We start from the raw sequence: 23,594 nt of genomic DNA, 5'->3' as shown, positions 1-23,594 counted from the left end.
GATCTCATGTTGATAGCTAAAGGTCAGGTTTCTACCAAAAACAAGCACTGATTGATGATATATCAAGTTATTTATTTGACATCCCTTTTACACAAGCCAATACAAAACTGTATTGGAACACGATCATTAAAAGGGGGTGTTTGCTATCAATGAAGTCTTGCTGGTGCTCCCAATCTCCGGCATGGATCTCATGTGGGTAGCGCAGCCAATTAATGAACTCAAGTGGCTCTGAATATGGTATTCTGTCTACAGGAGAACCAATCAGCTGATTCATGCTGCCCGAGCCACAAGCACAGTGATCCAAGACCAAATTTGTTAGGCTGTGTGCACACGTTGAGTATTTGGTGAGTTTTTTTTACCTCAGTATTTTTTACCAACTTCTGGTTTCAACTTACAAATACTGAGGTAAAAACTGACCACTCAACGTGTGCACGTGGCCTTATAACCATGTAGGTTTCACAAAATGGTGGATGGAGACCATGCGAATAGGTTGACTAGTCTCACACATATGGAGAGACTGGTCAGTCTAGGGGAGCTGGGCAGAGATGCCACATGCCTCTTGGACTAGTCATCTTATTCCCATAGTTCTCAGCCATGAAGGTTTCACAAAATGGTGGATGGAGACCATGCGAACAGGGTGACTAGTCTCACAAATATGGAGAGACTGGTCAGTCTAGGGGAGCTGGGCAGAGATGCCACATGCCTCTTGGACAAGTCATCTTATTCCCATAGTTCTCAGCCATGAAGGTTTCACAAAATGGTGGATGGAGACCATGCGAATAGGGTGACTAGTCTCACAAATATGGAGAGACTGGTCAGTCTAGGGGAGCTGGGCAGAGATGCCACGTGGCTCTTGGACTAGTCATCCTATTCGCATAGTTCTCCGCCATGGTTTCAGTGGAGGTTTCCTCTACAATACCTCAGAGTGAAACATACTATACTTAGCTGAAATAATGAAGCCGGTCTCAGATTCATCAGTACTTCAGGAGATAAAAATAAATGCCCATCCTTCAACAAGCTGGAATAGGGTCAATGCACTTGGCATTGTTTTAGCTTTTTGCCGCAGGGAAGGAACACATTGAACAGCATGTACAGCCTCCACCCATGCCATTTATCTATAACCTCTTTTTTTTTCCCAGGCAAACACTAGTTACTAGGTCAGTGAAACATTTTGGCTTTTTTTTGGAATATTTTCCTAAACTTTGTGGCATTAAAGATTTTCTAAGATAACAAACACTGTAAAGAGTATTTACAGGAAGATTTGTTGCAGACATTTCTGTGCATCTCCCATTAATTTGAGAGAGCTTGCAGAAATCAGTGTTGCCTCCCCCAAACCAACCCTACTGAGATAAAAATTGACCAGCTTTTCAGTCATAAAAATTTCTGCAACCAGTCTGCCATGCATAAATAAACCCTTTATGGCACATTCCCACAGGAAGCTAACAGCACATCTTTCATAAGAAAAAAAAAATCACTGTGTGCTACAGTAGCGGCGCTATGTATATGATTTTAAGAAATGACCATCCTTAGGACAATATCTGCAGTGTAAATTGACGAGTACTGGAAATTTGAAATCTCAAACACAAATTAAGGTTACTGCAAATCTTAAATGGAAATGTGGGGTTTAATTGCATCATTACAAGGGATGAGTGGACCCGTGGATGTTAAGGTTTGCTAACAAATGTGGATAGGGAATAAATACTGTAAATAATTTAAAAAAAAATGACGTGGGGTCCCCTCTATTTTTGATAACAAGCCAAGGTAAAGCAGACAGCTGCGAGCTGCAGCCCACAGCTGTCAGCTTTACCTTAGCTGGTTACCTAAAATTGGGGGACCCTCATGCGAGGTTTTTAAATTATTTATTTAACAAGGCTAAAAACACCCTTTATTGACCCATGAAAGGCAATAAAGAGTGCAAGTGTACAATATGTAGAGAGCAGGGGGACACTATGCGTTTGTAAACTTCCAGATGCCAGTGTGCAGAACATCGCACCACAAGGTCCTATATAAACCCGATGACACAATGTGGCCGGCCAATCACAGCCATGCCAGTACTCTGCATGGCAGCAGAAGTGCCCACAGCCGAAAAGCTTGTTGATTGCCGATGCTGCATCTTTTCAATAAACTTTATTAGCATACGAACAACATCTGAATTTGATCATGGAGTTCTGTGAAAAGTCTGTGTTCGACCACCGGGCACTACCGTAGGTGTCTAATACGACCCCCAAATGTCACAGTTCGGGTTCGCTCATCAATAATCATTACCACGAAAAAGTCTACAATGACATTTACCACTTCATGTACTGTAGAACCTGCTGTGAACGTTCAGATACTGAACCTCAGCATGTGTCACCACCTATATCTTGCCGATGTAGCTAGATGTTCTATCCAGACACTTGCAGGTGTTGTGATCCTGTACTTTTGGGGAGACATGATCTCTTGGGGAGAGCACAATACAGCACAATGCCTGCCAGAAGCTCAAACTACTGACACATCCCACAAAGCCTCTGGATGACAACAAATGGCGCATGTAGGGTATCTGCATTATTATTTAGGGTTTTCTTTTCCAGTTTCAGAAAACCCCTTACCCCAAGTGAAAATAAAAAATGCTTCACTTCTCATCCCCAAATCCCCATGTAAAGCACTGAATCTCCGCTGCTGCTTCCGATGTCAGTTGTCTTCAGTGATGACAGCACATCGACAGCATTGCAGGCAAATCACTAAGCTCAGTGGCCCTGCCCGAGTAGAAAGCACAAGCCACTGAGCTCACAAATAAGCTGCAGCACTGTCAACACCCGGTGCAGCGGCAGAGATTCTGTGCTTTACTCTCCTTCCTCAGGTCTGGCAGCTTTTTTCTGAAACCGGAATATCCCTTTAACATTAGTTACAGTCTTCATAAAGTAAAATGTACAAAACATCAGACAGGTTCAGACTTCTCTACTCCAAAGTTTATATTGAATCCAAAAGGTTCACTTAATACCAGAGACACACCTTAGAAAAGATGTCCAAAACCAACAACAGAAAAAATAGGGGTGCTTTATATCTCCAAAATAGCAATCTTTATTCAAAATCAATAAGAAATATATTAAACAACAGAGATAGTCAAAGAAGGACATGAAAACCACAAACAGAGGATAGAGCATAAAACAACTAATAAAGTGCAAGAATGTCCAGTACATATATGTGCAAAGATAGATAATCTTTGACACAAAGTGCAAATATAATAGCTGTGTTCCCCAAACAAATAAGGTATGTGGGCAAAATGTAATAATAACTAATATAAAAAAAAAAGATGTGACAAAGCAGAGCGAAATGCGCATTGGGATGCAGAGTCAGATGCCAGTAGGACATTACATGTTGTAAGAAAATGACTAATCTACTTTGGTCACCTCTGTTTACTAATGGATATCGATTTACTACAAGAGGTTATTTGCAAATACTATTCATTATCCACTGTTATACCTATATTACCTGTTATGTTATCTGATTACTACGTCTACATATCTTATTATTCACTAGTGCTCATAGGCAGTACCTGTTATACAAGCAAAGATAGCTAATCCCTAATGTATGAAGTGCAAATATATTTACCAGACACTCTTGCAGGTTATTGATTTGTTCTCTGTCCTCTGGTCGTGCTGTTAATGTCCATCTTAGATTAACCCTTTATACATTTTATTTGCATGGACTTTGACTAAAGATTGCTATTTTGGGAGATATATTGATTTTGGACAGGTTCAGACTCCTGAGAATATTAATAATGACAGAATGACAATGATTTATTCAGACTGATATACAGCACAGTCATCTGTGTAAGGTAAGAAATGCTAGATCATCCAGTCCACCTAGAGATAGAAACTAAAGAAGAAGCTTTTGTTGTTTGTGAGATTAAACCACAGTGGTTATCCATGTTATGTGATGATAATAATAAAGAAACATGAGGAATGTGTCAGGGCTGTCCTTACAAAGAAATAAGTACTTAATACTACACAGAAGATAATGCTTAATACTAGGCTTAGTGCGTATGATGAGAGTAATTTAGACTGAGCTGCTTTAACTCAATGACGCAAGATTACCTTCTTGAGTTATCCATTTTACGAGACTATGTACTGTAGAAAAGATGTCTGCAGGGCTGACAAATGACCATCTCCTTTATATGTTCTATGTGGTTTCATTAATTGAAATTAGTATTGGCAAATTTAAACTAGACAATAATTACTGAAGGCAGATGAGCTAAAAGTCAAAGAGGACCTAAGAGCCAAAGACTTAAGGCCCCGGTTACACGCAACGACGTATTAACGATATATCGCCGGGGTCACGGATTCCATGACGCACATCCGGCATCGCTAGCGACGTCATTGCGTGTGACACTAACGAGCGACTGTTAACGATGGAAAATACTCACCTAATCGTCCATCGTTGCCACGTTGTTCCTTTTCAAAAAATCGTTGATTGTTGAGGACACAGGTTGTTCGTCGTTCCCGAGGCAGCACACATCGCTATGTGTGACACCTCGAGAACGACGAATTACAGATACCTGCGGCCGCCGGCAATGCGGAAGGAAGGAGGTGGGCGGGATGTTCGGCCCGCTCATTTCCGCCCCTCCGCTTCTATTGGGTGGCCGGTTAGTGACGCCGCTGTGACGCCGCACGAACCACCCCCTTAGAAAGGAGGTGGTTCGCCGGCCACAGCGATGTCGCTAGGCAGGTAAGTCCGTGTGATGGCTCCTAACGATATTGTGCGCCACGGGCAGCGATTTGCCCGTGACGCACAAATGACGGGGGTCTACTACATCAAAAATAATGAGATACAATGTGTAACGTTTGGGCTCATATTCATGCCACCCTTAAAAACCAGTCATCAACACGGATGGGCAATTGAGGCAAGCATTGCTTCCAAACAGAATGGATATGCCCTGCTTTCTCCCACAATGATCTGGATAGGCATCAATCTATTTACTACTGACTGATATACACTTTTATATTAGTCCTCATTACAGTTGTAATACAGCTCGGTCCCGAGGCTGTGCATATAGAGACAGGTTCTGATTGTGTCCTGTGAGGTCAGGAAGGCCTCTCCCAAAGGAAACTTGGCACTAAATGGCTCCGTGCATAGACTCATAATATGCCGGATACAGACAGACCAGTTGTATATTAAAATCATACTCCAGTCTTGGGTAACTTACAGCAGACCAAATACATGAGCCGTATGTTGTCCTCTTTCATTATTACTGCATGAAATATGGCACTGCAGATGACTAATGACAGCATCTGAGAAGCCTTGGTACAATTATATAATTTAGTTATGTAAGCATTCATCTTCAGTCTGTCCACAAACATCAAATGTTGGATTTCCAGCCTCGGTTCACAAGTGCACACGCTGCACGTACCATGTTTATACCTGTATAAAGTCCATTAAAGACAGATGATCGATGGGGACAGCACACACACATAAAAAAAATAGAAACCTGATTTCCTCCAACGTAAAAAGTGACAGATTTTGGACACTGAATTCTGTTTTTGAGGTCTAACTCCTTCTTTACGACATGTTACCTGAGGCTCAGATTTTACTCAACGTCTGCGGTCGAACAAGCTCTGAGAAGATGCACAATGTGAGTTGTCTAAAGCATGGGTCCCCAATTCCAGTCCTCGAGGGCCGCCAACAGTGCATGTTTTCAGGATTTCCTTAGTATTGCACAGGTGATAATTTAATCACCTGCACAGTTGATGATTCCAACACCCATGCAATGCTAAGGAAATCCTGAAAACATGCACTGTTGGCGGCCCTCGAGGACTGGAGTTCGGGAACCCTGGTCTAAAGAATGGTTTGCTAAAGCAGGCAGCATGGCCTTCGTTTGGTACAGTATGAATATTAGCTGGCCATGTAGCATGTCAAGCCCTTCTAGGAAAGAAACATCAGACCACAGCTGACCACTAAGCCAGGCTTCTGCAGTGCTAATGTCATATGTACACTGATTAGACGGCAACTGTTTATTCTCCGTGGTAGCACTAACAGATGCTGGATGTTCCAAGTGGCAGTGCCCAGGGCCAATTAGGTGGTCTAGCTGTCTAGCCAAGCAAGAGATTGGTTTGGCAACCAAGTGTTTCTCTCAGTGCTTTATTTCAAGCACAACTCCAGCATTTTTTTTATCGTACCGCTGGATTGGTGCTTCTAATTCCCTGACCTTCCTCATACACTAACCTTCTCTGTCATCTTCAACTTTTATTATCCTTGCTCCAGTCTACAGCCGCTTTTGACCTGCTGGCTCACTCAAGTGTTTCAAGAAGTGATCTAGAAGTCACTCTTCAATGCCAGTCTATGAAAGCCTTGTTGTAACTTTCGTAGATTTGCATTGAAAGCTGGTGATCGTTACTTCTGACTTTCAGTCAGACTTCTGACAGTCAGAAGTTGCGGTCACAAGATGGCACCGCCGGAACAGATCGGCATCGATAAAAGGTGAAGACGCCAGAGGGTGAGTATAAGATCAGTGGGCAGGGAACTTAGATTAAAAAAAACACTCCCAATGGTGAAAAAAAAAATGCTGGAGTGGTGCCAGCTCCTGTGTAATTTTTGGATACTTACTGGTGAGCTTTTTGGTTTTGATTGATCACCAGGACCCTGACCTTGCAGTGGAATCCGAATTCCCTCTTGTCATGGCCAATTCTTTGATACTGACCTGGCTTCAGACACAATTTAGGAGCTATCGTAGCAAAATCCAGACCCTTGTTTAGAATTAAAGGAGGAAAAAAAATATAGGGTGTGACCTCTAACGGGGAAAACTCCTGTATAAGGTCTACAGTAAGGTTCGTAAGACAACCCATCTATCATACCATGGGATCTTTGCTGCATGTTGTGTAGGAATTTTGTTTTTTTTTGTTTTTTTTAAAGTAATAAAAACATTTTGTTAAAGTAATTGTGGTAAATCCTTCTTGAAAGAAATGATTTGAGTTCTAATAAAAAATTATATAAATTAATTTTGCAGACTTCTTTTCAGCAGATGATGATTTTTTAGATGAAACGGTCAGTCATTGTCAGTTTTTAACTATTCACCTAAGCTATCAGCTGAAATCATCTGTTCTGACCACTAATATGTATGGGAACCTTTAATCGAACCTATGTAAAACTTATGTTTAATTGATTACATATCTAGAAGATATTAGCAAAGCTATTAATTTAGTATTTCTTTAGGTTGACCTGTGAGTTTCCCCATTGTAATAGCTGGAGTTCAAGAACACATTCAATCCTACAGGATCACGATTAGGTACCATACATCTCCAAAAAAAAGAAACTTTACAATCAATAGTTGCAAATCACTGAATGAATGAATGAATGAATGAATAGAATTATTCAAAATAATTGTCCATCTAGTTTGTATTTTGTTACATTGTTATCAGACGCTTACGCCGGCTTTCCAAAAACACAGCGTTAGATTTCTTTACTTCTATGAAAATTGCTCCTAATGTGTGTGATATGAGTGTGTTAAGCTGGGTTCACACATAGCGACAGCGACAACGACATCGCTGTTACGTCACCATTTTCTGTGACGCAACAGCGACCTTGTAAGTCGCTGTTATGATCGCTGCTTAGCTGTCAAACACAGCAGACGCAGCAGCGATCATAACGACACGCTTCGCTGTGCTACATGTGCAGAGAGCAGGGAGCCGCGCACACTGCTTAGCGCTGGCTCCCTGCACTCCTAGCTACCGTACACATCGGGTTAATTACCCGATGTGTACTGCAGCTACATGTGCAGAGAGCAGGGAGCCGGCACTGGCAGCAAGAGCGGCGGACGCTGGTAACGAAGGTAAATATCGGGTAACCAGGGAAAGGGCTTCTTGGTTACCCGATGTTTACCCTGGTTACAGCTTACCGCAGCTGCCAGATGCCGGCTCCTGCTCCCTTCATTTCGTCGCCCTCTCACTGTCACACACAGCGATGTGTGCGTCACAGTGGGAGAGCGACGACCAAAAAATGAAGCAGGACATTCAGCAACGACCGGCGACCTCACAGCAGGGGCCAGCTCGTTGCTGGATGTCACACACAGCGACAGCGACGTTGCTGCTACGTCACAGAAAATGGTGACGTAGCAGCGACGTCGTTGTCGTCGTCGCTGTGTGTGACACCAGCTTTAGGGAAACTAGATTCTGAGCTCTGGGAGCAAGGACTGCTTTCTGGATAAGTGGACACAATCAGCAACACATATCTTTCAGATTTGCTATACTCTATTAATAGTACAAATAACAAAATCAAATGTAGTGTGAAAAAATACCGCTTTGTTAGTGCTTGTAATGTTCTGGTAGTCAGGATTTATCAGACCACAAGATTTAATATAAATATCCATAGTAAGCGCTCCAGCTGACAACGTTGCTAATATAGGTGGACAACAATCTGTGTCAGCGTTCTGCCAACTGCTGCCCTGGCATGTAGTGTCACCTAGTTGTCACAAACACTCTTCTCTTATTAATGATTTGTTGACAAATTTAAGCGGATAAATCAAAAAAACAAATTCTGACCTATTATCACTAAGATGAAATTGCCAATGACGGAAGATATAGATCATTCAGATGTCAGTGATTTTTCCCCTATAAGGAAAACGAAGGTTTTCCTCAGTGTTTTGGAGCAGATTTTCATCAGTGTCTGGTCCGTGTCTCAATTTTTACCTAATGTTTTTAGAGGTTCTATCGGTCAGTGAAAAATGGACAGCCCACAGATGGCATGAGAATGCTGTCTGACCCACAGACTTGCATTGGCGCGTTTAATCCATGACTTGTATCAAAATCAATGTGAAATAAAAAACGGTTCTCAATGTCGCAGGTTCCTGTCTGCCCATAAAATTGTGGATAGCGGCATATCATGATAGGAACCCAGTAAAGAAAGATACGCCTTGTCGTTGGCTGCTGGGCTCTCATAAACTGGCTATTTTATGTGCTAAGTATCTCAATTTCTCTATGTTCAAGAGCAGTAATACAGGTCCGTAACTCCTTTATTTAATGTTTGCATGCTTTATCTCTACAGAGCACAGCTATTTTTTAAATTTGGATCAAAATCAGACCGGTTTCCGTTTTGGCTGGGACCACTTGGTCCGCATAAATACATGGACATGTGAACAGCCCTAAAGACTATAATGGGTATGGGTCCTAAATATTTTTTTACAAACTGACGTCTGAATGAGCCCCAATACACAGGGTGACTTCCAAGATCATCACTATGGTATAATTGGTAAAATAATGAAAACTACAAAGCCAACATTCCATAAACCTCATTATGGTGAATAGCATTTTGCTACAGAGGGGAACATTTTTCAGTTTTCATTCAATATATAGGTGTTTAAATAGTCAGCAATGACAATCGTCCTCATAATTAAATACTGGGGGTCTAATGAGGGCTCGTTAAGACCACCGTATAAATGAGATAAGTGCTGTCCGATTTTTATAGGATAGCACAAAGACCAATGTTATTCAATGAGGCAGCACTGATGATCGATTTATTTCAATGACAGAATTGGTCCATGCGATTTCACTCCAAATTCGGATGGGTGCGAGAATAAAACTAGATGCCATACGGAGCCATAGTATGGTATCCGATGTTTGTGTTTACATTACCATGCTGTAACATAGGAAACTGTAAATGATTAAGTGCGGAGTAAAGAAAACAAAAAACGGATTGCATATAAATAATAAGTGAGATAAAAATCGTGCCACTTTTCCGAATGAAAAACGGACTGATTTTTTTAAAGGTTAATGTGACCCTAGCCTATGTGTGTTTCCACAGAAGCCGCCCTATGGTATACGGCTTTTCCACTCTCTGACCAGTGTACACAATGTGTGCTTACATACTGATCGTGTGCAGTCAGGCTACAAGATTGGTTTTTTTTACCTTGCACAAAAATACCTCCTAAAGTCATCAACTATTCCACTGTATAAGGATCACAGCAGGAAAGCTTGGGACAAGGAATGGTTTACTCTACGAGTCCCCGATCTCTGCACTGTATGAGATCCCTGGCCATTTTTTTGCTGTATGACAGGAAGTAAACAAGATGAAAAGCAAAGCAGCATCAGTAAGGCAGCGGCACTGCAGTCTCCAGCGCAGCCCATGCACCTGCCTGCAGCACTGCTCCCCGCTGCATCAGGCTGCAGCAATATGGAGGTGGAGATGGATGGATTCCAACATCAAACTCTCTCGCTATTAATATCAGAACGAGGTTTGTAGAATTATAAATCTAAAATATAAATCTCCGATTAGAAGTACACGTCAGCCATATAGATTTGACATCATCAGATATGATCCCTAGGTGAATATGCATCTCTGGATGATGTGTGGCGTCTACGATAAAGAGCCGTTAATATGTATAGCACTTTATGAAGGTGATACGGTTCTATACACTACTCCATAACAACACAGATCAAAGTCGCCATCTGCTCGCAAGAATTCATTCTCGTCACTAAAGGGTATGCGTGTACAATAAAAGCAAAATGTAGAAAATACTACCATAAATAACAATACAAGACACGAGCCCTGTCCTCTCGGCTCCAGTGAATTCTATAGCACATGAAGACAATGCAGTAAACGAGCAAGATTATAATGAAACGACAATATATACAGTCATATAAAAGAGAGGAGAAGTAAAGCTAGAGGCGAGGTACCTTTGTAGAGACATGAGTTCACAGGCCATCCCACTGAGAAGAAGCCAGTGCTGGATCCTGCCTGCCCAGCAGCCTGCCCTGCAGTGACTGCCTGCTCACCAGCCCAGACACCGCCTTCTCCTTGTTCCTCTGAACAGGGCGGAACAGGGATATGTGTATGGGAGAAAGGAGGGATGAGGAGGCTTTGTCATGGAGTCAAACTTCTGCAGCTCTTATCTGCTGGCTTTCTGGCCCTGTCCCTCCTTCTGCATACAGCTTGCAGTCACTCAGGAAATCTAGCTGTCAGGCTGTGCTCACCCGCCTTCCTTGTAACTTGACTCCCATCAGCAGCTACACAGCCAGGTCTGTCAATCAGCGAAGCCCCACCAATGGCTGCTGCTCCACACGCAGCCTCATGAATGGGAAGTGCCCAGCAACAAGAGGCAGTACAGTGATGATTAGTCGGAGTTCACTAGGCCTTGTCCCCTTGAGCTTCACATGCTACGTTCCTCAGGGCACGTCATGTTCAGCTCAAAAGCCACACGCTCCTCTATTTACACTCAAACTAATGGCATTTTTCTATGGCTGGGATGGACGGTTCTCATTCAAAAGAAAAATAAAGCAGAAATCATTAATAATGCTTATTATAAGGTCACATTCACACGGTGGAAAGATTTCAAATGCGGATTTAGTTATAAATCTGTGAGCATGCGTTACTGGCAGATTTTCAACCTACACCATTTACTCTGATAAAAAAAACACACTGATTAAAGTTTTTACTCATTAAATGTGTAATACATGTATATAATGTAGTGCGAGTGTATTAATATAGTCACCTACGGCTGATCTCTCTGGTGTGTGGCGCCAATCTGCTCCACTTCTTAGTGACGTCACTGCAACTACAACTAACCAGGTCCCTCTATGCGTGAGCCAGAGGTCTATTCACACGTCCGTGTTTAAACACTTACATGAAAAAATATTACTGCTGTCACCAGTGTTTTGGATCAGTGCACAGTCCGTGTGCCGGGTTTTACAATTAGTCATTGGTGCTTTTCACGGATGGATAAATAAGTGACAACATTTCTCCTATCCTTTGCAATGTTAAATACAGACAGCACACAGACTGCACATTGACGCCATCTGTTAGCTATATGTTTTTTTCATGGACCCCATGGCACTTTTCATCCGTGCTGCTGAAAAAAAATAGACACGTGTGTTTGCACGGACACACGGTGTTAATAGGACCGTACATTAAAATGGGTACGTGTTGTATTCATAAAAAAAACAGATACAACACGTACGTGTAACAGATGCCTGAATGAGACTTTACAATTTAAGTCATGGAGCCTTGTTCTGACGCTCCATAGACTTAGGCTGCTTTCAGATGTCCGTGTTTTAGGTACATGTGACATCCATTTTTAACACAGATGTCACATGTACCCATGTTATTATCTGATGTGCCTCACACGTCCGTGTTTGCACACGGACCGTGTGACCTTTCATGACCCCGCACGCACACACGCAGGCATCTGCGGCAGCACGGATGTCACACGGATCGCACACTGATGTGATCCTTGTGACATCAGTGTGACACGGACCGGAGAAAATACGGGTCTTTTTAATAAAAAGATTTTCTATATTTACCTCTCTCTAGTGATGCTGTCTCCGGCTCTGCTGCCTCCCGCTCCTTATCACAGCTCATTATACTCACTAAATATTCAGTGCCCTGAGGAGCTGGAAGCAGCAGCAGCGCTTGGGACTTCAGTGCCGGGGATCGCATCGCTGGGTGAGTGTACAGCAGAGTGTGTGTGTGTATATACACATGCATGTGCGCTATGTGTGTATGCGGTCGGTGTATCCATGTGTGTGTGTCTGCTATGTGTGTATACATGTGTGCATATGTGCTCAGTGTGTGTGTGTGTGTGTGTGTCTGTGTGTGTGTGGTGAGAACCTAGAAGCCGGAACATCGTGGGGACAGCAACGGGGACTCATCACAGTTCCCAGTGAACTCTGATGAACCCATGAAGATGTAGCGTGGGTGTCGCGGGGGACACCCGTATGTCAGAGTTCATTGGGAACTCCGATTATCTCCTGGATGTCACTGTGCTGAAGAATACTTGCCTGTCCTTGGCGGTGCTGTATCCCTCGCTGTCCCCGCGATGCTCCGGCTTCCAGGTCTTGAGTGCGGTGAATAATCGATGAATATAATGAGCGGCAGTCAAGAACGGGAGGCAGCAGAGTCGGAGAAAGCAGGTAAATATGAAAAATCTTTTTATTTCACAGACCCGTGTTTTCTCCGGTACCTGTCACACGCATGCAAACACGGATGACACACGTATGACCATAACCATGCGTGTGACTGGTACCTGATTAAACACGGACATCTGGGGGGCGTGGCCTGGACATGGAGGGATAGAGACGTGAAGTGTCTTTGCTCCTGCCCTGACCCGGGCATTTATAACACCAGGGCAACAAAAACGGAGATTTGAGCAGCGGATGGGCAACAGGAGGAGGGGAGGAGGCCCCCGACATACTTTTAAAACACCGGCCACCACAACGCGGGATATCAGGAGCTATCTGAGGGATCCGGAGCGGGCAGCCCCTGAGCACAAGATGGCGGACGCAGCGAGGCATACGAGAAGCGGCCGCTCCCTGGGCGCAGCCGTGGCGGCGGCAGTGGCGGCTGAGGACCCGGAGGATGCAGCTGACGCCCGGGCTCCGGCTGCGGACACAGGCGGCAATGAAGAGCGGGCACAGGTCAGTGAGGGGCAGGCCGGAGCGGCACCTCGAGCGGCTCCTCAGGCGGGAAGGCAAAATGGCGCCGAGGCCCAGAACGCCGGCGGGACAGTGACGGAAAACTCCGTCTTCACCCAGGCGGCTCTTACCAGGACTGGAGCGGGAGGGGAGGGCAGTGATGCCGGGGGGTCCATGATGTTGGAGGATTCATCTGGCCCCACTTCCACCGGAGGATCGCCAGCTACTCTGGGCCTGGAGACTCGGAGGGGGGAGGGAAGGAGGGCTGCCTCACCCGACCACTGTGCTGCTGCTGGCACGGAGCTGTGCGTCTTCCCTGTGCAGAAGGGATCCGCTGGGACTGTGTTCTTTGGAGGGAGCCCCCCTGCAAGCCTGTGTTTCTCAGCTGCTACATTTAATAGTGCTGCTCAAGAGGCCGGGCACCCTGGCACCAGCGGGGGAATAGGCCACACAGATCATCAGCCTTTGCTCCAGATGTGGAGGGTGTTAGAGGGCCTCAGTAGTCACATCAAAAATATCCCTACAAAAGCTGATATGGTCTCATATGTAACTAGACTGGAAAGCTCCTATCGCGCAGAGCTCTCAGGCCTGAGAGACGAAGTACAGCAGATGGGGGAAAGAGTGGGGGCTGTTGAAGCTGCAGCACAATCCCTATCACTTAAAATAATAGAGCAGGATTCCCGCATTTCTTCCCACAATGCTCACTTTCAGTATCTGACTGACCTCATTGACGATATTGAAAACCGCAACCGACGAAACAATATAAGGGTCCGTGGCTTGCCGGAATCGATTGAATCTGTGGATTTGGACAAAACCCTACGCCACATTTTTAATGCTCTGTTACAAGTCCCACTAGACTCTCCCCTGGAGCTGGACCGATCACATAGAGCTTTGGGTCCCCGCTCTCAGGACCCGGACCGTCCTAGGGATGTCATCTGCAAGGTACACAGATACCAACTCAAGGACGCCATAATGGGGCGGGCCCGCTCGGCAGAGAATCTAAGACACCAGGGACGGAGGATACAACTTTTGCCTGATCTCTCCAGATGGACACTCCAGAAAAGGAGGGCATTACGCCCGCTCCTGGACTCGCTGCGCCAACGGAATATCCCGTACACGTGGGGGTTCCCTTTTCGCCTGCGGGTACGGCAGGCGGGCAGGGTGCACGTATTGAGCCACCCGGTGGGGGTTCCAGCGTTTACAGCGGCCTTACGGATGCCGGAGGTGACCATCACAGACTGGCCGTGTTTGCCCCCCGGGGGACCAGGAGGCGTCCACCCTGCGGCGGTCTGGGAGAGGAGGAGAAACCAGGAAGAAGTGCCCGAAGGTCGTGGCTGAGGTCGGACATTCACAAGGAGGTTTATAAGGCGTATAAAAGTCATATTACTGCAGAGATGTGGTTTGATTTTTCTCATCACAGGTTAACACGCTACTGACAGTTAATGTTGTATTGCATTACCAAGGATGTGTTGGAGGGGCCTCCTTTTGCCTTTTGTCTAAAGGTTGTGGCCTGAGTGTGCGTCGTCGTGGGGATGGTGAGAACATCTTGATTGGCCGCCAAGCCCCCGCGGGGAACACACTCGGTGCTAAAGTTAAAGGCTGAAGGGCGGTGTAACTTTAAAATGAAGGTTGCTGATATAAGTTGTTAAAATAATATGCTCTGGGTCAGGCGGAGCTGCCTTCCGTGTGCAGTCCGCTTCTCTATTGGGGTTGTTGCACTTGGCTGGCCTAGGTGCAGCTTTATATAGTTCTACCCCATTAACTCCGTCAGGTTTGGCGGTACGCTTTAGCCCTTTCTTGGTGCTGAAGTATTTTCTGTTCTAATTGTTCTAATTCTCCTTCTAACTCTTCTTATTTTACTTCCTCTTCTCTCTCCTCTTCTTTTCATTTTTTTTTCTTCTAACTCTTCTTCTTCCTCTTTTTCTTTCTCCTCTTCACCCTTCCCCCCTTTTTTTGTGTTTTTTTTTTTTTTTTTTTTTGTCTTTCTCTGTTTTTTCTACAACCTTCCCCAACTTCCCTATTATCCTTTCTCCAAACACAGGTGATTGATTGGACCCTAGGTTAGGAACCATGGCGGAACTAAAATTCGGCTCTTTGAATGTGAAGGGACTTAATACTCCCCAAAAAAGGACCCAAATTCTTTATGATATGCACAAGCAGAGGGTGCACATTCTTCTTCTCCAAGAAACTCATTATAAAACTGGTTGTGTCCCCAACATGAAAAATCGTTACTACCCGACCTGGTACCATGGTACTAACGCAGACTCTAGATCCAGGGGGGTGTCTGTTGCCTTGCATAAATCATTGAGTCACTCCTTGATAGACATGAAGTTGGACCCAGAAGGCAGATACGTTATGGTTAAATTGAGAATCTCAGGCAATGTATTCACGGTTGCGGGTTGGTATTCGCCCAATGTAGACCAGTCAAAAGCGGGACGGGGATTTCTCAAAACCCTTACAGAATTCTCAGAGGGAGTGGTCATCTTGGGGGGAGACTTTAATATGCCCCTAGACCCACAGGTGGATACTTCAACTGGCCGAAGCGCGATCCCCTTATCCCACTTACGGTCCTTTAAACGGGAGGTGCATCAGGTTCAATTGACGGACGTGTGGCGGGTATTAAACCCCTCGGGAAGGGATTATACCTTTTACTCAAACCCACACGGCTCATATAGCCGTATTGATTTTTTTTTAGTAAGTCAACACGTCCTCACATGGCACCCAGTTGCTGAGATCGGAAGCGTGGTTTGGTCCGATCATGCACCTATTTTCCTAACAGTTTCGCCCCCGGGGGGTCAGACGCGTGAGTGGACATGGAAACTTAACGACAATCTATTGAAGGATACACTGTGCGCAAATGATGTCAAGGAATCAATAGAGGTCTTTTTGGCAACACACGCCGGGGACTCCACCTCCCTACCTTTTCAGTGGGAAGCATTCAAGTGCGTAATTCGGGGAGTTTTAATAAAACATGGGGCACGTATTAAGAAGTTGAAGACTTCGCAAATTAGCACACTACTTGATGCGATACATAGGTTGGAAACCACACATAAAAGAAACAGATCAGCTGGGGTCTTAGCAGACCTCGTTAAAAATAGAGAGGACTTGAAGACGCTTCTTAACGAAAAATACCTTAAATACCGCTCTCATTACCAACGTTTCCTATATCAACACTCGGACAAATGTGGTAGGCCCCTGTCACGCCTTCTTCACCCCCGCAACAACACATCATTCATACCGAGAATACAGCGGCGTGGCGGCACTGACACGAGTAACCCGGTGGAGATCATGGAGGAAATGAGGACATTTTACTCTGATCTATATAACATTAAGGGACGCCTGGCGGATATGGAGCAGAGTAAACTGATGGAGAGGATCAATGAGTACATCACAGACACGGCATCCACACCGTTGAGGGAGGAGGAGGTCTCACAATTAGAAGAACAGTTTACAGAGGAGGAGGTGGGGCTGGTGATTAAAAGCTCTCCTGCAGGAAAGAGCCCGGGCCCGGATGGGTTCTCCCCGGCATTTTACAAGACATTTAGAGAATTGATAGCCCCATTCCTTACAAGGGTTTTCAATTCGGTCTCAGTCACGACTCCATTTGCGGCGCAGTCCCTGGAGGCGTTTATTACAGTCTTGCCGAAGCCCGGCAAGGACCCATCTCTGGTTACCAATTATAGGCCGATATCTTTATTAAATGTGGATGTGAAATTGTTTTCTAAAACACTGGCCAATAGACTGGCCCCTCTCCTCCCCTCAATTGTTAACTCAGATCAGGTCGGATTTGTTCAAGGTAGGGAGGCCCGCGACAATGTGAATAAGACTTTATTACTCATGGCTAATGCGATCTCTTCTTCTTCACCGGTTGGCCTTTTATCTGTGGATGCGGAGAAGGCATTCGACCGGGTGCATTGGGATTTCCTCCGAACCGCGTTACAAAAGATTGGCTTGGGCCCGCTCTTTTTACAAAAAATATTGGCGTTGTATACGTGTCCCTCGGCACGGATTAAGGTCAATGGAGCATTGTCTCGACCCATTGCGATAAGGAATGGCACGAGACAGGGGTGCCCTCTCTCGCCATTGCTGTATGTGGTAGTGATGGAGCACCTCGCTAACGCTATAAGGAGGAATCCCAGTGTACATGGTCTACGGGTGGATGAGGAGACTTATAAGACTTCCCTGTATGCTGATGACCTATTGATTTATGTTTCTCAACCCCACATTACACTACCCTCTTTGATGAAGGAGTTTGAGAGATTCGGAGAGGTAAGCAATTTCAAAGTGAATTACTCAAAAACGGAAGCACTGAGTGTCACCCTAAGATCCCACGAAGTGGCATTGGCTAAACAGAATTTCCCATTCAGGTGGCAAACTAAAGCAATTAAATATTTGGGCATACAGATCCCGGCTGACCTCTCTCTCCTCTACGCGTTAAATTATCAAACCCTATTGACACGCACACTCAAAGATCTCCTATCATACCACAAAAAACCTATTTCGTGGTTTGGACGTATCAACTCTTATAAGATGGACGTACTCCCACGGTTTCTATATGTTTTTCAAGCGGTCCCCATATCTCCACCCGCTAGCTTTTTTCGCACACTCAAATCGGCGTTGATCAAGTTTGTATGGGGACACTCGAGGGCGAGAATAAAATATCATACTTTAACCAGACCGACGGACAGGGGAGGGGCTGGACTGCCAGACCTCCGTAGATACCATCAGGCTACTCTATTAATGCGCATGTTTGACTGGCACTTTTTTGCTGACCATAAGAAGTGGGTAGCATTAGAGCAAGGGGGAGCGCATGTACCCTTGCGGTATCTACCTTGGTTGGAGTCACGAGAGGGAGTAAAGTTGCCTACGGCTGACTTCTTGGTAAAGGCCACGCTAAAAGAATGGGATCGGATCCGACAAAAAAGTTCGTTATCTGGTCCTCCACTCCGGCTCACCCCGATCCTTTCCAATCCGGAATTTGCTCCGGGATCTGACCGTTCCACTTTCTTGCGCTGGGGAAAAGATGATGATGTTAGGATTCATCAGGTATTAAAAGGACATGACATCATGTCCTTTGGGGATCTGCAGGGTCTGGATCCCCCTTGTTCATTATCATGGATAGAGTACAGACAGTTGCACTCATTTGTAAGCAATAGATTGAGAAAATGGGAACATCTACTCAACCCTTCCTTGACCCCATTTGAAGGGTTGTTCATGCAGAAGTCTCCACCTTCTCACTTAATATCATTAATTTATAAATTGTTGAGTCAGGCAGCTCCTGAGGCAGATACGGATCCACACTTCATGTCACAATGGGAGATAGAATTGGGCACCACCTTTTCTGAAGAAGAAAAACGGAAAGCATATCTGTTTACCCATAAGCTGGCTACGGCAGGCTATGCGAAAGAAAAGAATTACAAAATTTTATCAAGATGGTACCTATACCCAGTGAAGCTGCATAGGATTTTCCCCTCTGTATCTGAGCTGTGTTGGCGGTGTGGAAGTTCCCCGGGGACAATGCTGCATATATGGTGGGAATGCCCGCTAATTAAACCCTTCTGGCTAGAGGTGTTTCGGACATATACCAATATCTCTGGAGAGAGGGTGTTGCCCTCCCCACAGATCTCTCTGCTGTCCATGTTGCCCGGCTCAATTAAGACACAAAAAGGAGACTTACTTAGATTCTGCCTTTCGGCAGCCCGTTCGGTGGTACCTAGACACTGGCGGAAGACAACGTCTCCTTCTATGCAAGAATGGCAGCAGGAACTCTCCTCCATATGTTATATGGAGGAGCTTTCCGCGGAGGTGACAGAGGACAGCGAGAGATTCTTAAAGATTTGGCAACCTTGGATCCTTTTCAAAGAGACAAATGCGTATAGAGAACTGTTTGGTCCTTGAATAGAAGGGGAATACTGGCCGGGCCTGGTTTCTCCAACAGCCGCACCTGGGAGAACATGGACATCCCTCCCCCTCGGACTTACCCACCCTTCACCTTATTTCTCTCTCTATGTCGTTACTATCTTCACTGCTAGCTCATTTCCCCCCCCCCACTTTTTTTTTTTCCCACCTTGTTTCCTGACCTTAAGTTGCATTCTTAGTGCCTAATGTTCTGGTATATGAGTCAAGTGGGTACGTAGACTCCCTCTCATATTTTGGTTTTGAAATAATACCCTATCCAAAGTAAACAGAGGGAGCAGAGTCAAACAAATGTGGAGGGGGAGGAGAGGGGCAGATAACATTCGTAATTGAAAGATCTTGAGATATGCATGTCCCCTTCCTTTCTTCCCTTCCCTCTGTTATTGCCTTTTGCTACTTTCCAGAAGGATATATGTCCACACGACTCTTTTTTGTATTTCTAAGGAATTGATTTGTAAGTCAAATTTGTATGCAATATTTGATCCTATGCTTTGGTTCTTGTCATTTGTATTGTATTTTTCTTAATAAACAAAGATTATACATAAACACGGACATCTGAAACCAGCCTTACATGGTAAGTCACTTCTGGGTCACGCAGAACGCAGCGTGTCCAAGACAATATGCAGAGCGGTGAAATCACTCAGAAGAGGAGAAGACCGGCGCTGGACACTGGAGAGAGCTATTGTAGGTGAGTATATTAACACACTACATTGCATCCATAAATACATAAGAAACATAACAGGAGTGCTACTTTAACCTCATAACGACGGCCGTACGACTTAAAGCGGCGGCAAAACAGGGTACTTATTCTGTTCCGCCGCTTTAAAGCGGCGGCCCGAAAAAACCCTGTAGCGCCCCCCAGCGACCGAAAATCTCGGGGGTTTCAGCTACCGGGGGTAGCTGAGACCCCCCAGATTATGAATCGGGGTGTTTTTTTTGGACCCCGATCATGTGATCGGCGGTATACACCGTATACCGACGAACACATGAAAAAAAAAGAAATGGCCGGTAAAACTGATTTCTTTTTCATCTGACATGATCAAACATGTCAGATGAGAAAGAAATCTAACCCCCTAGTGCCCCCAAAGCCCCCGGTACCGGAGAGTCCCCCCACCCCCACCCCTACCCCCACCGGACATCCAAAATGGCGCCGAAGCGCACAGAAAACTGCCGCCGCCGCCGGCTCTGCAGTCATTTCCCTCCGATCTGAAATGATCAAACATTTCAGATCGGAGGGAAATGTCCTCCCCCTGACCCCTCCTCCGGTCCACCGGAGCCCTCTGGTCACCGGAGCCCCCTCCGGTTCTCCAGAGCCACCACCCCCCTCCCCCCTCCGGAGCGTGGAAGATGGCGGCGCACAGCGCGCGGCCGCCTTCATTCTGCTCTTTCTGCCGCATGTGACACGTCACATGCGGCAGAAAGGTGTCCCCAGGTCCCACTAGGTCACCCCCCGTCACCCCCCCCCCCCCAAGCCCCCGGTTATACGTTACCTGTCTGCCGCTCCGGGCCCGCGATCGCCGCCTCCTTCTTCAATGCTGGCGGCGCATGCGCAGACAGCGGCTGTCAGCTGGATCCCTGCAAGCAGGGATCCTGCTGACGTCGCTGATGCACAGGCTCCACTGTGGACCGGGGGAGGGTGAGTGCAGTGATCTGCAGCCACACTCCTCACATGGAGAGGCTGCTGTTCCAGAAAATGGGGGGTACGTTCTGTGAGCGTGCCCCTCATATTCTGGAATGAGGTTACTGCAGGTCACTCTGCCCTAGGTTGGACCGGGGCAGTGTGAGTGCAGTATTCTCAGATTACTGCACCCACACTGCTCATGGAGAGCTTGCTCTTCCAGAAAATGGGGGATACGTTCCCTGAACGTGCCCCCCATATTCTAGAAGATCCAGAGTCGGCGCGGGACCTCCAAAATGGATTACAGCGACCGGAATTTCTTTATTTTCAATAAATTGGTAAAAGAGGAATGTTTCGGGGAGTGTTTTTTCAAATAAATTTTTTTTTTGTCTTTTTTTTTTCTATTACTGACTGGGTTAGTGATGTCGGGTATCTGTTCAGATGCCGTGACATCACTAACCCCAGGGCTTGATGCCAGGTGACATTACAGCTGGTATCAACCCCATATATTACCCCGTCTGCCACCGCACCAGGGCGCGGGATGAGCTGGGGCGAAGCGCCAGGATTGGCGCATCTAATGGATGCGCCACTTCTGGGGCGGCTGCGGCCTGCTATTTTTAGGCTGGGAAGAGTCCAATAACCATGGCTCTTCCCACCCTGAGAATACCAGACCCCAGCTGTCCGCTTCACCTTGGCTGGTGATCTAATTTGGGGGGGACCCCACGTTTTTTTTTTTTTTTAAAAAACGCCTGGGGAGCCCTCCAAATTGATCACCAGCCAAGGTGAAGCTGTCAGCTGTGGTTTGCAGGCTACAGCTGTCTGCTTTACCCTAGCTGGCTATCAAAAATAGGGGGGACCCCACGTCGTTTATTTTAATTATTAATTTTTTGGGGGGCTAAATACAAGGCTAGGCACCCTTTAGTGCCACATGAAAGGCACTAAAGGGCGCCAGCTTAGAATATGCAGGGGAATGGGACGTTATATTTGTTTGACATCTATCCATTCATCCATTGTAGCATTTTACGCTGTGTGCCCACAATCAGGGTTTGCAGCGTTTTGGGCGCAGAGTGTTTTCCCTGTGTCCATAATGCTGCGTTGTGCAGTAGAAGCACAGTGGAAGGATTTTTAGAAATCCCATGCCCAATGTGCTTCTTTTCTCCGCAGCATAAACCGACCTGTGGCGCAGCTTCCCGAGCCTCAGCATGTCAATTTATGCTGCGGAGATGAGTGTTCTCTGCAGGTAGCATAGAGCTCCACAGCGGCCTGAACCCAAATCGTGGGCATGGGCAGCTGCGTTCTCCCGTGGACAACACTCACATCTCTGCAGGAGGCTGACACTGTGTACTAGATGCCGTGTCGCTGGATCATGGCCACAGAGCCTAACAGTGAGACATTTGTTGCTACAGCAACATTTTTGTGAAGTACCTGTGGATTCAAAATGCTTACTATACTCCTGAATAAAATCCAGTTTCCAAAATGGGGTCACTTGTGGGGGTTTTCTGATGTATAGGTACCCAAGGGGCCCTGCTAATGTGACATGGTGCGCGCAATTTATTTCAACTTTTCCAGAATTCAAATGGTGCTCCTTCCATTCCAAGCCCTCCCATTTATCCAAACAGAGGTTTTTGGCCACATGTGGGGTATCCCTGCGCTCATAAGACATTGGATAACAACCTGTGGGGTCCACGGTTTGTTGTTGTCTCTTGAAAAAGTGAGAAATTTGATGCTAAAGCAACAGTTTTGTGAAAAAAATGAAAATTTTCAATATGGCAACCTAAGCTTATCAAATTCTGTGAAGTACTCGTGGATTCAAACTGCTCACTATACACCTTGATAAAAGCCTTGAGGTGTCTTGTTTCCAGAATGAAGTCACTTGTGGGGGACCGCCACTGTTTAGGCACCTCAGGGGCTCTCCAAATGCAACCTGGCGTCCGCTATTGATTCCAGCCAATTTTGCAGTCAAATGGCACTCCTTCCCTTCCGAGCCCTGCCATGCGCCCAAACAGTTGATTTCCACCACATATAAGGTATCGCCAAACTCAGGAGAAATTGCACAATAAATGTTATGCTGAATTTTTTCCTTTTACTCTTGTAAAAAAAAAAGCTACCTGGTTGAAATAACAATTTTGTGGTAAAATTTTATTTTTTTTTTTCATGGCTCAACGTTATAAAATTCTGTGAAGCACCTGAGGGTTCAGGGTACTCACCAAACATCTAGATAAATTCCTTGAGGGGCCTAGTTTCCAAAATGGGGCCACTTGTGCAGGGTTTCTGCTGTTTAGGTACCTTAGGGGACCTCCAAATGCGACATGGTGCCCGCAATCTTTTTCAGCCAAATTTCCTTTCTAAAATTCAAATATTGCTCCTTTCGTTCCAAGCCCTCCCATTTGTCCAAACAAAGGTTTCAGACCACATGTGAGGTATCACCGCGCTCATAAAAAAGTGGTTAACAAACCTTGAGGTCAAATTTTTGGAATTACCTCTTGAAAAAGTGAGAAAATTGATGCTAAAGCAACATTTTTGAGAAAATTATTAAAATTTTCAATATGACAACGTAACGTTAACAAAATCTGTGAAGTACCTGTGGATCTAAAATGCTCACTATACCCCTAGATAAAAGCATTGAGGGGTCTAGTTTCCAAAATGGTGTCACTTGTGAGGGATTTCTTCTGTTTAGGTACCTT

The 23,594-nt window shown here is 45.5% G+C and overlaps 1 protein-coding gene across 5 annotated transcripts in view; it reads right to left on the bottom strand.

Moving 5' to 3' along the window:
• FAM13A (family with sequence similarity 13 member A) overlaps positions 1 to 23,594 on the bottom strand; it is a 344,313-nt gene that overhangs the window by 102,481 nt on the left and 218,238 nt on the right. The window contains exon 1 of one of the 5 annotated variants that reach the window (XM_075351162.1): positions 10,644 to 10,939. The exons of the other annotated variants lie outside the window; for them this stretch is intronic. Within the exon in view, the coding sequence (XP_075207277.1) occupies positions 10,644 to 10,672 (29 nt within the window). The 5' untranslated portion in view covers positions 10,673 to 10,939. Of the gene's footprint in view, positions 1 to 10,643; positions 10,940 to 23,594 lie in introns of those variants that run through there. 5 annotated transcript variants of the gene reach the window in all.

The sequence above is a fragment of the Anomaloglossus baeobatrachus genome, chromosome 1, assembly GCF_048569485.1.
Source record: "Anomaloglossus baeobatrachus isolate aAnoBae1 chromosome 1, aAnoBae1.hap1, whole genome shotgun sequence".
NCBI classification, from domain to species: domain Eukaryota; kingdom Metazoa; phylum Chordata; class Amphibia; order Anura; family Aromobatidae; genus Anomaloglossus; species Anomaloglossus baeobatrachus.
Note: the sequence above shows the minus strand (reverse complement) of the source record. Positions and strands in the feature narration are given on the sequence as shown.